Raw genomic sequence first — 16,557 nt, forward strand, 5'->3', positions numbered from 1 at the left:
AGCAGAGCAGAGGGAAGCGCTCGTAAGCCGCGAAAGTTGGTTGCGCCATCCGGGCCTTCCATGCTCCGCGCAGAGGGAGGGATACTATCTAATCGTAAGCCGCGAAAGTTGGTCGTGCCATCCGGGCCTTCCATGCTCCGCGCAGAGGTGGCACATAATCGTAAGCCGCGAAAGTTGGTTACACCCCCCGGGTCCTCCATGCTCCGCGCAGAGGTTGTCCTTAACCGTAAGTCACGAAAGCTGGTCACACCCCCCGGGTTTTCCACGCTCCGTGCAGGGTGTTCTTTCAATCGTAAGACGCGAAAGTTGGTCGTGCCATACGGGCCTTCCATGCTCCGCGCAGAGGTGGCACATAATCGTAAGCCGCGAAAGTTGGTTACACCCCCCGGGTCCTCCATGCTCCGCGCAGAGGTTGTCCTTAACCGTAAGTCACGAAAGCTGGTCACACCCCCCGGGTTTTCCACGCTCCGTGCAGGGTGTTCTTTCAATCGTAAGCCGCGAAAGTTGGTCGTGCCATCCGGGCCTTCCATGCTCCGCGTAGAGGTTGCACATAATCGTAAGCCACGAAAGTTGGTTGCACTCCTCCTGGGTCCTCCATGCTCCGTGCAGAGGTTGCACTTAACCGTAAGCCACGGAAGTTGGTCGCACCCCCCGGGTTTTCCATGCTCCGTGCAGGGGGTTACTATTTAATCATAAGCCGTGAAAGTTGGTCGTGCCACCCGGGCCTTCCATGCTCCACGCAGAGGGTTACTATTTAATCGTAAGCCGTGAAAGTTGGTCGTGCCATCCGGGCCTTCCATGCTCCACGCAGAGGGTTACTATTTAATCGTAAGCCGCGAAAGTTGGTTGCACCCCCCGGGTCTTCCATGCTCCGCGCAGAGTGCTCAAGCTTGGATGGGAAGCAGCTTGGATGGGAAGCAGCGTGGATGGGAAGCACGAAATCGCTAACAAAGAAATTAACCAAATCCTCGTCAGAGGAGGCGGTAAAATCCTTTCCAGAGGAATCAACCAAATCCTCGGCAGAGGAGGCGGTAAAATCCTTTCCAGAGGAATCAACCAAATCCTCGGCAGATGAGGCGGTAAAATCCTTTCCAGAAGAACCAACCAAATCCTCGTCAGAGGAGGCGGTAAAATCCTTTCCAAAAGAATCAACCAAATCCTCGTCAGAGGAGGCGGTGAAATCCTTTCCAGAGGAATCAACCAAATCCTCGCCAGAGGAGGCGGTGAAATCCCTTCCGGGGGAAATCAACCAAATCCTCGTCAGAGGAGGCGGTGAAATCCTTTCCAGAAGAGTCAACCGAAGTTCCTGCCAGAAGAATCAACAGAACCCCCACAGCGGAAATCAGAGAAATCTCGAAGGAGAAAATCAAAGAAACACTGACAACAAGCATGATGAGCCAAACCAAGCCAAGCACAGATTCAACATGAACGTGAAAGCAACAAAAACAGCACAAGTAATGAAAGGGAAAAAGCAATACAAGCAGGGAAGAAATTTCATATAAACAGGCCGAGAAGGTGTAATTGCATATCAAAAATGGGAGGTAAATGTTAAGTTCATACAGACCAAAAAATTACAAAAATTTTATTAACTCAGGCAGGAGGAACGGAAGCATCTCTATCAATGACAGAAGGGGCAGGAGCAGAGGCAGATGAAACCGGGGGTGGAACACCACTCGTAGAGACTTGGCCAGAAACGGCTCCCTCTGCGAACACGGGCAACATGCCAGCTTCCTTCACCGCGGGAAGGCGGACCCCCAAGTCCACCAATTTGACAGCTTCTTGTACGAACATTTTTTCATCTCGATACAGGGAAAAAAGCTGATCCATCACAGAGGAGGAGGAAGCGGAATCTTCAGAAATGGAGGCCGCCAAATCAGAGGGCAGAGGAGGCACCACACCATACTGGGAAAAACTCCGGGTACTTCTGTTGGTGGGATCCCGCAGCCGGTTCACAAAGCCCGCCAGGGAAGCAGAGACAACAGGCGCATACAATGGAGCGGAGGGCACTGAAGCAGACCCAACCCCAAAGGCGAAATAGGGAATGGCCCTCTCCAGCACTGGATACCACCATTCTGGTTTCTTCGGGGAATTCGCAGGGATCCCCATCAGCCTATTTATTTCCTCATCATTGAGGTTATCCATCAGGGCATGCAAATCCAGGGTAGCGAGCTGCTCCGAGGTCGCCCCTGCCATTTCTAACGCCTTGGAGGCGGACTGCTGTATCACATAGGCAAAGAGGGGTCCGAAATCCTCCAGGTATTCTTGAGTCCGCTTGAAGGCCGCCAAGGTGCCTTCCAGCATCAATCCCAGAAAGTGTTGACCCTGCGGAGACAAGAAATACTCCAGGCGTTGATCTCGCGCCCCCAGGACGTAGGCACGATTCTGCGCTTCCACGAGCGTTTTCTTCCAATCACGCCGAGTCGCCTTGTAGGCTTCCTCATATCCAGCCTTGAACCTAGCCAGGTTCTCATGACTTTCCTTGGTTACCCTTGTTAGTTCAGAAACCAGGGAAGACTTCTCCACATCTGCTTGGGCCAGCCGAGCCTTCAACTCAGCTATCTCTGCTTCAGCCTCACTCAGACGTTCCACCACTCCAGCGACATCATCATCACGCTTGGCGATGTCCGCCTGCTCCTTCTCTCTTTCTTTTTCTGACATATCATAGTCATGAATACACTTAACAGCTCCCCACATCCGAGCCTCCACCTGCAAGAAGACAAAAAGGATTCCGACAGAACAATAAAGAGGTTAGTAATTTCGTTTTTACTATGATAAAAGGTATAAAAAGTAAGGTACCTGAAGGGCCAACTGGCACAACTGAGTAACTAAAACCCCCCGGGTTAGCTTCTCCACTTTCTCCTGGTCCTTGGAATGGACACGAGCTATCAAGGCATCGACTAACGCCTGCCCCGACAGACTCGAAATCGGCCCAGGAACAACATCCTCTGATTCTTCGGCAGAGGCCACAGCTTTGCCCTTGCCTTTTCCACCTGCAGAGGGGAGGGTCTTTAATCCACCGGCAGGCTTCTTCGCTGGTTCCTTACCCTTTCCCCCGGTGGAAGGGAGGACCTTCGAACCCCCAGTGGACTTCTTCGCTGGCTCCTTAGACTGACCGGCTTTCTTCAGGCCTTCTTGTTTCTCCTTCTCCCCCACGGAGATCAGGGAACCCCTTTTCCTTTTCTTTGAAAGTTCAGCCAGGGTGACACCGAGGACCGAGTCAGGTGAAGGAACTTCATCAGTAATATCCACAATCTGGATATCCCTTTCACAGGTGCCAGATGCACCATCAGTATTGGGACGCCTGCTCCTATGAACAAGGGCGCCTGCATCAACCTCCTCTACATTAAAGGGGCGGGAGGCTCCCACATTTTCCTCTGGGATTTCTACCACAGGAGGAAGGGCGACTAGCTCGACCCCAATTGGCTGTTCTGAGGGGCCTGTCCCAGAAGCAGAACCCCTGGAGCCATGCTCCCCACTGGGAACAGGAGAAGCAACAGCGAGCAGATTGTCCCCACATTTCTTTCTCCAAGACATGTCTGCAATTTAAAACGCTACATCATTAGCATCCGGGTAACAAAAGTTAATATATTTTTCTAATTTATATTTTTTACCTATCGATTTCTTTGGATATAGGGGAAATAGATCATTGTATGCCAGTGCCGAATTGTTCTCAACAAGATATTTACAGTCTAAGGGCTGGGCCTCGTTCATAGCATTAAGACGAGCTATAATACTCAGATCACGGGTTGAAGGGGCGTCGGAAGAGGCTGGTTTATAAGTAGTGCGAGGGTTATGCCACTCCAGCTCTGAAACGTGATACTCGCGCCAAGTGCCGAAGAGGGTGCGCACATAACAGTAATGGCTCAGAAAGCCCTTATCAAGGGAATTTAGAGAGGAAAGAAAGGTAGTAGGATATTTGGGAAGACCAGCAAAACTATACAGGGGACTGCCCTGCATGCGAAGAGATTGGGTTTGACAGAATAGTTTGGCGGTATCCCCAACACCGTGAGCCCGACATAGAATATGGAAGGCGTATAACCTTCGGATAGCAGAGGGGGTGACTTGAAAGAAAGGGATGCGAAAATGATTACAAACATCAACCAGAAGGGTAGGAGGAGGGAGCCTTAGGCCAGCATCTATTTGGGCTTTCCAGATGACTATCACCTTGGGATGGCGAAGGCTTTCGGGGGGTGTTGAATCTTTAGAGAAGGCTTCGAATTTTAAACCTTCGGGGTGTCGGCATTTACTCTTCAGTTTCTCCACTGCTGCGACATCAAGACGGGATTCAGGAACACGCTTGGGAGGCTGGGGTGTCTTTCTGGTTCTCTTTTTAGATGGAGAGGGACTCGGAGTAGCTTGGGAATTGTGAGAGAAAGAGGAGGAAGGAGGGTTTTCGAGTTCCTGGGGGGGGGAAGAAGAAGATAAAGAATTTTGAGGAGAAGGCGAGCGCGAGGGTTGGGGAGCGGAAGTAGAGGCCATTGTCGGAAAATTTCAAATCCTAGGGTTTCTAAACACGCTCAATCAGAGCACCAACAATTACGCTACTGCGCTACAACTAATTACAAATATGGGAAGAAAAGGGTACGCGAATTACCTAGACCAGAGAAAGATTGATGATAAAACCTGGAGCGGAAGGGTCGCGGGAGAATACACCGGAACCGGGAGAGAATCGCCGGAACAGGGAGAGAATCGCCGGAACAGGAGGGAGAATCGCCGGAATTCGCAGATGAAGAAGTTTGAGAAAGCCGGAGAAGAAGAATAGTGAAAAATGGGAGTTCGAATCGACTAAGTAAAAATATACGCGGGCAACTACCAATATGCGGGATAAACGACACGTGGCATACGGAAATAAATCGATGGCCAAAAATCCCTACGGAAAGGCGAAAAGACGCAAAGGCTAAAAAGTAACCTCGGGGTACGGGAAAAAGCACTGTAGATCGGGCAGGCATTTAATGCAGGTGACGTCATCCATGCGGGCGAATCCTCTGACTAGTTGCACTATTCCAGAAGTGAACTAGCCAGACCAGGGGGGGAGTGACAAAAACACCAGAGAGCAACTTACAGGACTTACCTTTACTTTCGTAAAATATTAGAGTGTTTATATCTTCATGACTTGCAGGGATCAGGGAAAACATCATAGCACCAGCTTTAACAATACTACAATGGTTGAACACGAAGAATACCCGGTTCAACCAGACTAGAGGGGGGAGTGGTTGATGAGGAGTAATATGTGCAGAGTAGGGAAAGAATACAAATCAGAGGAATCGACCCCACTGGCGGAACGAATATGGCAGAAGAGATACACTCACCAGAGAAGTCAATTCCATCAGAGAGGTCACCCTTATCAGAGAAGTCATCCCCATCAGAGAAGTCACCATCATCAGAGAAGTCATCCCCCTCAGAGAAGTCATCCACGACAGAGAAGTCCTCCACGTCAGAGAAGTCATCCACGTCAGAGAAGTCCTCTACGCCAGAGAAGTCATCCACGTCAGAGAAGTCCTCCACGCCAGGGAAGTCATCCGTGCCAGAGAGATCGCCTCTTTCAGAAGGATCGCCAAAGACGCGGAGGATTTTCCCGCGTGAAGATGAAATTCCTGATATACCCTTCAATCACGTCAAATGCATGCACTAGCATTAATTTTACCTTTTTACCCTCAATTGTAATCTATAAATAGGTCTCGTGCTCGTGTATTATTTTTACGCTATCATTTGCTCTTGAATACTACAGTTATATTTTGCTCTCGTGCTCGATTCTCCGATTGTTACTTCATCATTTCCGATCAACTTTACTAGGTATAGTTTACGCCTTTCATTCCGTAGTTTAGGTGTTGGTTTCGTTAAACACCAGAATTAGTAATTGAAAAGTTTTGGGGCGACTGTATAATTTGAAAGAAATATATAGGTATGATTGAAGAAGTATAAAAAATAGGTGGAAAGAGAATATTTAAAGAATATTATTTTGGGTTTGAATTTGGTGTAATGGTTGGAGTAAAATTACTGTTCGAAGTGAAATATACTGCAAAATGGGTTTAGATTTGGTGTAAATGGTAGGAGATGGTCTAAATTGGTTTAAGATAAGTAACTGAGCGTTTAAGAAGAATAATGGTAGACCTATTGAATGCCGGATATGAACGCCGCCGCCGTAGGGGAGGTGGCAGGAGAGCAAAACACAGCAACGCGCAGACTGCAATAAATTAAGGTTCAAAACTAGATATCATGGCGATTTATTATTATAATTATTATTTAAATAAAAAAATTTAAAGGTCACGCCATAGCCGTCATCAAAATGCATTATCATAAACCAATATATATAAGGTCTCGGCCCACCAAAATTAGAAGAGTCTAAGTTAGTTAGTAGCAAGATATATTTACCAAAATAGCAATATATAATACTTCATCAAATAATAGAACGGGAGAGTGTAGAGCTCCATGTCTGCCCTCGCCACCAACTTCCTTAACCTGAAAAGGAAACATAAACAATAGGGTATGAGTATGCAAGCACACTCAGTGGGATAAACGCTGCAACCAGTTATAACTAATTGTGTAATGAATCATAATGTATTAAACCCTTCTTTTCACTTAGCTGACATTTTGTGAGACTAGTCTCAGTCCCTTGTGGACTTGACCCCTTGTGGGTCGTTCAGCTCTTTGATTCCTTGTGGATCCGAATCCTTGTGGACCCATTAGTTCATATGAATGAGGCACGACACAACAATGATTATATCCATGTAACCACTATGCTTACAGATAAAAGTAAACCCCACCTTAAGTGATTAATTCAAACCTCTTCAAGCTTGCTTCGGTTGTCCTTACTCGAGTTTGGAATGTGCCGCTCCTAGCACTTGAAACACTTTCAAACTTAGTTGTTACTTTCTTCTTGAATAAGTGTGATGGCGTTAAACTCAATTTCACAATATTGATAAACATGCATTTTTACCTCTTGGTGTGTCATTTTTTATGCTTAGTTGTGAGGATTTTCTGTGTTTGATGGCCTAGTTGAGCTTATATTCGTTTATGGTCAAGAACTTGTTACTTTCTTGTATTTGAACGAATTTTCAGAAATAATGAAGCAGAATTTGGAAGAATTGTCTGAAATACAAGTTGTAGTTCGTCTCGATAGGAGTTCGTGAGCGCAAACGGATCATAAATAGGAGTTCGGACGAGGGAGAACGAGCCAAAACAAAATCGCTGCGCAAAGGGAGTTCTGTTTCGTCACGCGGGCCAGCCATGCGGCCGCGCGACGTGGCCGCGCGAGTCGCCGTATTTCCGCCCAAAATTCGTTTTTTTTAGCGATTTTGGGTATTTTTGAGAGCTACAAGACCTAGGGCATATAAATACTCCCCAAGAACTTATTCTCTGCAACCTTTTATCATCTTTTATCATATTTAACTTTTCCTGAGAGCTGAGAGAGACGGAGAACGGAGCCAGAGCAAGATTGAAGATTCTCAACTTTCCTACGGTTTTATTGTTGAATGTTCATTGGTTTATTTGAGATATTGATTTTTAGTCATATGTCTATGTGTGGCTAGAATCCCTTTTTCCCAGGGTTTAGGGAGTAGACATGATTTGAATTTCTGACTGTTTGATTCAATTAATTGAGATTGTTATTCCTTTTTATGTTCTTGTTATTATTGTTTGCTTTATTGATTGGCCACCAATTTAGCATAATCATAGGTTTTAATTTGAGATCGGGAGATGATAATTATTACCTGAACTAAGAACATAGAACACATTTATTTTAATTCTAAAGGGAATTGATAACTGTGAGGGCGTTAATCCTATGAACTTTTAGGAGTTACATGTTAGAAGTGCGATCCAGGGATGGTAGCCTTGCATGTAATCAACGGTTTGTATGCCACGGGAGTGGGTATGGACTAGCTTAGAGATTGCCTTAGGAATCGTCTTATTAATTGAATTGAACATGTTAGTTAGGAGAATCTGTTGAAACCTTTGCCTTGGGAAATCTTGTCTTATCTGTTTCTCTGTTTCACAGCTTGATTTATTTTCTTTCCTGCTGTTTATTTATTTAGTTTTAAAACCAAAACTCTTAATTTCGTTTGTCCAGATAGAATAGAATAATTTAGGATAGGAATTGGTTAATTCAGTCTCTGTGGAATACGACCTTGCTTGCTACTGTACACAATTGCACCCGTACACTTGCGGCGTGTTAAATAAAATAGCGAACAAATATCTCTATAAATTTAAATCGTTTTAAGGCAATACTTTTAAAGCTTTAAGATGTTCAAATCTTAGAAAAAATAGAGAGTTTCTACTCTAATATAATTAAACCGTTAAAACCTAATAATTCAATTACTAGCAATATTATGTTAAACTAAACTTATCAAATACATCTATACCAATTATCAAGTGAAAGAGTTTATAGCTTCATATAATCTCACAATTATTCCATATCTTAGTTAAGAACATCATAAGCTAACGGTTTAATTATTTACTTATAGTTTAGAGACGAGCTTCTTATACAATTTACTCGAGTATTAAGTCTTAATAAAATAATAACAGGTTCAGCGAGTTAATCATAAAAAAAAAAATCAGAAGTAAAAATATTGTGCTAGATCTCATATCCAACACCTATGGAGCTACTTCTCGACGTCCATTCCGGCCAAATCGACCTTCGATTTCCGAAAGAGAAACTATGGTTAGAAACTCTACGACATGAGCTACAAAACCCCAAAACTTATTCTTCCTCACAGCGTCGATTTGACGTCGAAAAGTTGTCTCAAACTCGTGCAGAAACAATCTGCATAGACCCGATACCCTAACTTGATTGGCTCATAACTCCGTCGTCCGATATTGGATTGACAATTAGAAGGTACTGTTGGAAAACCAACGATGATGGTTTTCTATTGGTACCTATATTGATGGGGTTTGATGAAAGAAAATAAATGAAAAACGGTATGCCAGACATGACGCTGCTGCTGTAAAAAAAAAGGGATACAAACATAAATAAAATAGACCATGGCGGCAGCCATCACGCCACCGCCGCCGGTACTGCACGTCGGCGACCCCTTCTCCTCCCTCACACAACTAAACCTCAGCCTATCAAACTCCATACTAAATGCCCATAGCCATCGAACAAGAAGAACAAGAATGGAAGATGAGTGCAAAACCTTATGATAAACTCCAACAATCAAAATTGAATAAACTAGAAAATGATTAGAAGAAATTACCTTAATCAACTGCTGGAAACGAAAGGAGAGAATAAGTGAAGAGTGATGATATGAAAGGAATGAGAGGGAATGAGAGAAAAGAAAGATATGAGAGTTGCTAGTTAATTCTAGTGTAGGAAATTAAACTCCTCCATATTTATATATAAATATAAATACTACCACTAAAAATCTAGATATTTAAATTGTTTATTATTATTTAAGAAAAAACCTTAGATATTCAAATTCTTTATTCCTTTTTTTTTCACTGATAAATTTTAGATACTATTTCTTAAAAGCAAATTCTAGAATATTCAATTAATTGATGTTATTTATTACAAAATAAATCTTAGATATTTTTATTTTTCAATAATACTTAAATTCATTTAATCTAACCTAGCATATTCTAGAATTACCAAGAATTTCATTCATCAATATTATTGTTTTAGAATTTATTTATACGCAAATTTAAATTTTGCTAGGAGCGGATCCTTGCTCTAAGTCAGACAACCTGTAAAATATTTAAAATCAAATTCGTTAATTTTAATGACGTCATAAAATAATTAATTTAAATATAAATATTTTTAATATATTGCAAGCAAATTATAAATAAATTAAAAAGGTTCGGGGTGTTACGAGTAATAATAGTATTTCCTTACCCCCCCCCCCAAAAAAAAAAACACTTATACTTACTATATTTCCTTAAAATTTTTAAAGTTGGGACATAAATAATTTTAAGGGTTAAGTATCAAATAAGCCCCTGACATAGTAGCCCTTAGGGGTGGGAATTTCGGGATTGGGTAATCGGGTACCCGATACCCGACCCGAAAAAATCGGGTATCGGGTACCCTATACCCGAAAAATTAGGGGTCGGGTTCGGGTTCGGGTATTTAGGGTGTTAAAAAATCGGGTATCGGGTATACCCGAAATACCCGATTTTTTAATTAAATGTATTTAAATTATATAATTAAATTTAATTTTAAAAGATCTGAATTGAAGTCGGTTGACTTCAAGTCTTCAATTCCCCTAATTATCCTTCCTTTCCCTATTTCCCTAATTTAGTAATTCTCCTTCCTTTCCCAGTTCCCCGCCCGGCCTTCCCTTCCGGCCGCCCCACTCGCCGTCGGCGCCAGTCATCCCAGCCCCTCGCCCGTGCAGCCGTTCCGCCTCCCCAGTCCTCTTGCCCCAACTTCCTCTTGCCTTTCAATTCGAGCCCAAATCCTCCCAAATCCACGCTCAGAGACGAAATTTTCTTCCTCAAATGCACCCTCTGCGCCACGCTGCTGACGTGGGTCGGGCGTAGCGATTCCGCCCCCTCGCCGGAAACCGGTGATTCAGATCTGGGGGAGTTGAGATTGAGTGTTGTGCGAGGAGTTATTGCTGCTGAGATTCAGTGTTGAGATTGAGTGTTGAGATTCAGATCTGCTGACGTGGGCCAGGCGCAACTTCCTGTTATTGCTGCTGCTCTGAGTGTTGTGCGAGGAGTTATTATAGCAAAGGAACTGAGTTGAGCCCTCTTCTTCCTGGCGCTGTTATTGCTGCTGCTCTGGCGCTGTTATTGCTTCTTCTTCTTCCTCTGTTTTTTTTATTTTGGTTTGAGAATTGAGCAAAAAAAATGAAATTCTGTATAGATTTGAAAATTGAAAGTTGCTACAGATCGGGTAATTTAGGGTACCCGAATACCCGAGTCGGGTACCCGAGTCGGGTATTAGGGTACCCGATTTCAATTTCGGGGTCGGGGTCGGGTATAGGGTTTAGGGGATTTTCGGGTTCGGGTACCTGATTTTTTCGGGTAGGGTACCCGAACCCGACCCGATTCCCAGCCCTAGTAGCCCTTATCATGTTTACCTCCCTATAGTTCAAGTTGGGCCAATTAAACTCTTATAGTATCTAAAATCGAATAAGTGAGCCATCGCCTCTAACGGCCATATAACACCGTCTGCCTTTAATTTTTTTTTTATATTAAGTGGGCCCCACCAATTTTTAATTTCTTCCATTCTACAAATATTTTCACTCCTCTCTCTCTGCGCTCCAACGTAACAAACAACCAACCTCTCATCCACCACTCTTAATTCCTTTCAATTTCATAAATCTTTTCCTTTTCTTTTTCCTTATGAGAAGATTATCACAGCTCCAATTTCAAACGCGTCATCACAAGACACCACCGTTTCGCAGGTGCGCCGCGAAGATGGCCTCCGCCGCCGCCGTCTCCTCCCGCCGCCACAAGAAGATCGTGGTGGTGATGGGCCCCACGGGCTGCGACAAGACCAAACTCTCCATCGACCTGGTGTCGAGATTCTTCCGATCGTCGGAGATCGTCAACTCCGACAAAATCCAAATCCACCGCGGCCTCGACATCACCACCAACAAAATCCATCCCCGCGACCGGGAGAACGTCCCCCACCACCTCCTGGGCGAGTTCGACTCGTTCGAGTCGCACCCCAAGTTCACCCCTTCCGACTTCCGCCTCGCCGCCTCGCTGCTCATCTCGCGAATCCACTCCCGCCACAACACGCCCTTCGTCGTCGGTGGATCGAACTCGTTCATCTACGCATTGCTGGCGAGTGGGACTCGGTGAGTTGGCGCGGACTGCGGACTGCGAGGCCCACTTAATAAAAAAAAAATAATAAAGGCAGACGGTGTTATATGGCCGTTAGAGGCGAGGGCTCACTTATTCGATTTTAGGTACTATGAGGGTTTAACTGGCCCAACTTAGACTATAGGAAGATAAACGTGATAAGGGCTACTATGTCAGGGCTTATTTGATACTTAACCCTAATTTTAATCCTAAAAAATTAAATTAATGCTTGCATTTCTTGACTCGGACGAAGACAAGTCCTAAAACCCAATTAGTTCTCGCAACTGCAAGCCTACAAGTTTCTCCTCATCGATTCCTCCGGTTAAATCTCCGGTCATTTTTCCGGCGAGATCTCGACCTTCCGTCGGAAAAATCGGCGCTCTGGCCGAAGTCGAAGATCTGATCCTTTTTGCATTAAACCCACCCGACCTGGATTGATGGCTCCGGTCTCGGCTCTCGCCAAGTATAAATTAGTGTTTTTGGGGGATCAATCAGTCGGTAAAACGAGCATCATTACTCGATTCATGTACGATAAATTTGACAACACTTATCAGGTGAGCAATCAGTTGGTTGCGGAGTTTACGTGTAGTATTTTTTAGATTTTTTATTTTCTACCCGAGGAGAAAGGTTTTATAGCTGTGCCGGATCTGATCCGGAGCATATGATTACATTTTTATTTTTTAAGTAGTAATAGTAACTGTTTATCGTTGATCAGACCAATTTCTTGCTACCTTTACTAGTGATCTAATGTTGAAGACGGTTCCTAATTCCAAGTCACTGATGGTTACAAATTTAGTGCTTTCGTATTTCAATTTGTCACTCTTGTGGCTTGTCAGAGTATCATCAGATCAATCAAGTTTGCAATGAACTTAATTTGGAAATTATTCAGTGAGGAGAAGTTTTAGGAATGATTGAAAAGGTTATACTGTAATGATGAAAATAAATGAATGAATGAAAATGAAAATGAAAATGCTGGGAAATGGGAGCAAAAACTCACTTCATGTTTTCTACAAATCTATCTTTCCAGGCGACTATTGGAATTGATTTCCTTTCCAAGACTATGTATCTTGAAGATCGAACTGTACGGTTGCAATTATGGTAAGATGTGATTCTTAGAACAAATTATGCTCTCCAATCTTTATTTTTATATTGCACTCTCAGTACGATTTATGGTTTTTTGTTTTTTCAGTTTAGATCCTTAGCATCTCTGTAATAGTATAATTTAGTGCAAACAACGATTTTATAGTATTGCTTGAATTTGCGTGGATCTGATTGTTTTGTCGGTCTTTTTCATATACTGGATAGAGTACTGAGTCTACTGACTATGGGTCCGTGATTGCAATTTACTGCAAACAATGCTTTATTATATTGCTTGGGGCCGATTGTTTCTTTATCTTTATTCGTATGCCGAGATAGAGTGCTAACTATTGATTGATGGTGAAAAGATTAGGTTGTGTTTTTTTTTCATACTTTGAGGTTCTTATTTTTAACTGAAAGCATAAGCTGCTCCTTTGCATTGTTATTATCCTGCCTTGCACTTATTTCCTTCTTCAATGCTGTCATTTTACTCTGTAGTCATTATTATTCAAATTTGGAACAGGCATTGACTGATTGACAGTCATTGTTTTTCAATTGCTGAGTTTTGTTCTGACAACTCTGTTGTTCAATTTTCAAAATAGATAATCTTTCTTTTCTAACATGTCCAGGGATACTGCAGGACAAGAGAGATTTAGGAGTCTCATCCCAAGCTATATAAGAGACTCCTCTGTTGCAGTCATAGTTTATGACGTTGCAAGTATGGATTTTTCCTCCTTAACAAACACTTTTACATGATTTTTTAGTAGTGGCATGTATCATTTTCTTTGACTTGACCTGAATAATATATCTTGTGGTTTGGGCGCTGATAATAATAACTGACTACTAGGCAGACAGTCCTTTCTGAATACCGCAAAATGGATTGAGGAGGTTCGAACTGAGAGAGGAAGTGATGTTATTATTGTGCTAGTTGGAAACAAAACTGATCTTGTGGACAAGAGGTGACTATTATTTTTTCTTTATTCTGCTTCAGATTTTTCATTTCTCCTGAATAAAAGACCGTAAATTGAAGTGTGATCTAATTCATCATCCATTCTTTTTCTATTATTATTTTTCATCACGGTTGCAATTCTACCTTACTGTTGTGTTGTATAGTGGAGGAGGCAAATTAATTAGATGAACATAGTAGATTGTACTCCCTTCGTCCCACCTAAGTTGGCCTAATTTTTTTTTGGCACGGTTGGAAAGTAAGATTGTAGTGTAAAGTAAAATAAAGTATGTGGTTCCTTATTTATTGTAGTGCAAATTTATTACTCAAAAAGGAGGCAGGCCAAGTTTGGTGGAACAACTCGAAAAGGAAACTAGGCCAAGTGAAGTGGGGCGGAGGGAGTATTTTGTTTCCTGAACATCAGAATTATTGTTTACCTATATGGGTAATACTTTATCAAAAAACTGTAAATTTATTCATCAAAATGCTGCGGGAAATGTTTCTTCACCTATAGGCTATAGACATGTTGCTTTTTAATTGCTAGCATTTAATATATATCATGAGGATGGTAAAACTGGGAAAATTAAGTGGATCCTTTCTATGCTTCTTCTATCACTCCAACAATGTCATTGTGCAAATGGTAGTCCTTTGTGGAGAAGTTAAAGTTGGTGACTAGTGGACGCTACCATACATACATGAATATAGTCTAATTAGTGCTTACTGTGGTGATGAGAAATGTCAAATAATCCACAAAATGTTCTTTTGATGCATAAGGTGATTATTATCCATGTAATATGTTTATGCTGAGCAAAATAAAGTAGCTGTAGCCACTAGGCTTGTAGTGCTATTACTTAGGACTTATGTTTATGTTCAGGCAAGTTTCGATAGAGGAAGCAGAGGCCAAAGCTCGTGAGCTTAATGTGATGTTTATTGAAACTAGTGCTAAGGCTGGCTTCAATATTAAGGTAACGAATTTCAACTAGTTCACTTCTTATATATTCAATTGTTAGAATCTTTCTTCTCCTAACTCACGATGAGTCATATAATGGTCATAAGAACTTGATTTACGTGTATATATGGTTACCGCCTTGCCATTTTCTGGTCTTTCACCTGGGCTCTTCATGTCATTTACGCCTTTCCAAGTCTACATTTCTACCAGATGCATATACGATCAATTTTAAGCAAGAGTTAACAGTCTTGATACGCCTGTAATTCGTAACTATTGGTGTTTTTTCAGCCATTATTCAGGAAGATTGCTGCAGCCTTGCCCGGGATGGAAACTTTATCATCGGCTAAGCAAGAAGATATGGTCGACGTCAACCTCAAGTCTGGCAACAATAATGCATCTCAATCACAACAGCAATCGGGAGGGTGTGCTTGCTGATAACTTGAACAGGCAAACGTTGGTCGTTTCGAGCATTCATATTTTGATTGGACCAAGCCAACCCTTAATGTATCTGTAAAGTTGTTCCTTGGCGTTGATAGTATTGAGTTTTGGTTGTGATTACTAGTGAGAATTTTCAGCCGGATATATTAGATTGTTGTTTTATAGTCGCATGTATTTGTTAATTGTTGCATCTCTGTATCATTTTATTCACCTACGGCCATTGACACCCTAGTTAGTAGTTCGATTTTCTTTTTCTTTTTTTCTCTACATTTATGGTCTTATCACTTGTATCTTCCTTTCTAAGTTTTACAGCAAAACACAGGCATAAGGTGTTGCTTTTCGAAAATTGAATTCAAATTTTGGTTTGGAGCTGGAACCCTAAACCCTTTATAAAATTTGTTTTTCAAAAAACTGAAATTTGTTTTTTCAAAAAATTGAATTAACAATTGGGATTTGTCAATTGTTATAGACGAATGGTCACGAAAAAGTGTGCTAAACATTAACTAGGGATACACATTTTTGTCTTCTGGTTTTGAATTTTGGAATTAAAAATCAAGTATCTGTTGGTCATTATGGATGAATGACAAAGATGAACAAATTGTTGTGAGAAAAACCTAGGGTTCAAATTGAAAATTATACGTTTCTTTTCGAATTGTTAACAGTCGAAACTTGTTGTATGTTTACTGCGTCGTCTGGTGGGAACTCTCATACTTTGTCTGCGGGAAGAAACTGCAGCAGGGGTATGGACTTTACATGAAGAGGAGAGATGACAAGAATATTGTTGATGAACTAGATGAATTCACTAAGGCAGTGGATGATCTAGAAGACAAAGCCGTCCTACTTCTTCCTAAATCTTTTGATAATCTAAAAGATGCAATCAACTATGGGAGAGACAACTCTATCACCCTAGAGGAAGTGCTAAAGAGCTACAAAAGGCAGCATAAACTAAAACCACAGCTGCAAATGAAAGCCTAAATGTGAAAAGAAATTTCACAAAATGGACAACAAGTCTGGGAACTCCCAAGCTAAAGAAAAGATGGAAATTGTTGGGAAATCAGTTCCCCATCCAAACTTGGTAGAAGCAAGAAATAAGAAAAAACTAGACACAATTTAACACACAAGAATTTAACGTGGAAACTCCAAATCCGGAGAAAAAACCACGACACACTGAAAAATTACTATATGATAAATTTCTACAATCACACAGTATTTCTCACCCTCTCGACTCACAACCACTACACTCTTACAAGCCTTTGAAAACCTCTCACCCCTCTAAAACAAAGAGCAAGGAATTTCAAACTAGAAGTAATCACAAGACTAAAGGTAGTGATTGGTGTAATTGTATCAAAGACCTTGGAACTCCTTAAATAACCTAAGGGTCTCCACCTACTTTGATAGCAAAACC

At 42.1% G+C, this 16,557-nt stretch overlaps 2 protein-coding genes across 2 annotated transcripts; both read left to right on the forward strand.

Moving 5' to 3' along the window:
- The first annotated feature begins 11,352 nt into the window (after positions 1-11,352).
- Positions 11,353-11,742, forward strand: LOC131018821 (adenylate isopentenyltransferase 1, chloroplastic-like). Its single transcript, XM_057947527.1, has one exon. It carries the CDS (start codon positions 11,353-11,355, stop codon positions 11,740-11,742), a length of 390 nt encoding a protein of 129 aa, XP_057803510.1.
- A 210-nt stretch (positions 11,743-11,952) lies between these two features.
- On the forward strand, positions 11,953-15,419 carry LOC131015833 (ras-related protein RABH1b-like). The gene is made up of 6 exons (XM_057944269.1): positions 11,953-12,296; positions 12,770-12,840; positions 13,449-13,537; positions 13,667-13,778; positions 14,640-14,730; positions 15,003-15,419. The coding sequence occupies exons 1-6, from the start codon at positions 12,180-12,182 to the stop codon at positions 15,147-15,149; spliced, it is 627 nt and encodes a 208-aa protein (XP_057800252.1). The 5' UTR covers positions 11,953-12,179; the 3' UTR covers positions 15,150-15,419.
- The last annotated feature ends 1,138 nt before the right edge of the window (positions 15,420-16,557 follow it).

Source organism: Salvia miltiorrhiza, chromosome 3 (genome assembly GCF_028751815.1).
Source record: "Salvia miltiorrhiza cultivar Shanhuang (shh) chromosome 3, IMPLAD_Smil_shh, whole genome shotgun sequence".
Taxonomy (NCBI): Eukaryota; Viridiplantae; Streptophyta; class Magnoliopsida; order Lamiales; family Lamiaceae; genus Salvia; species Salvia miltiorrhiza.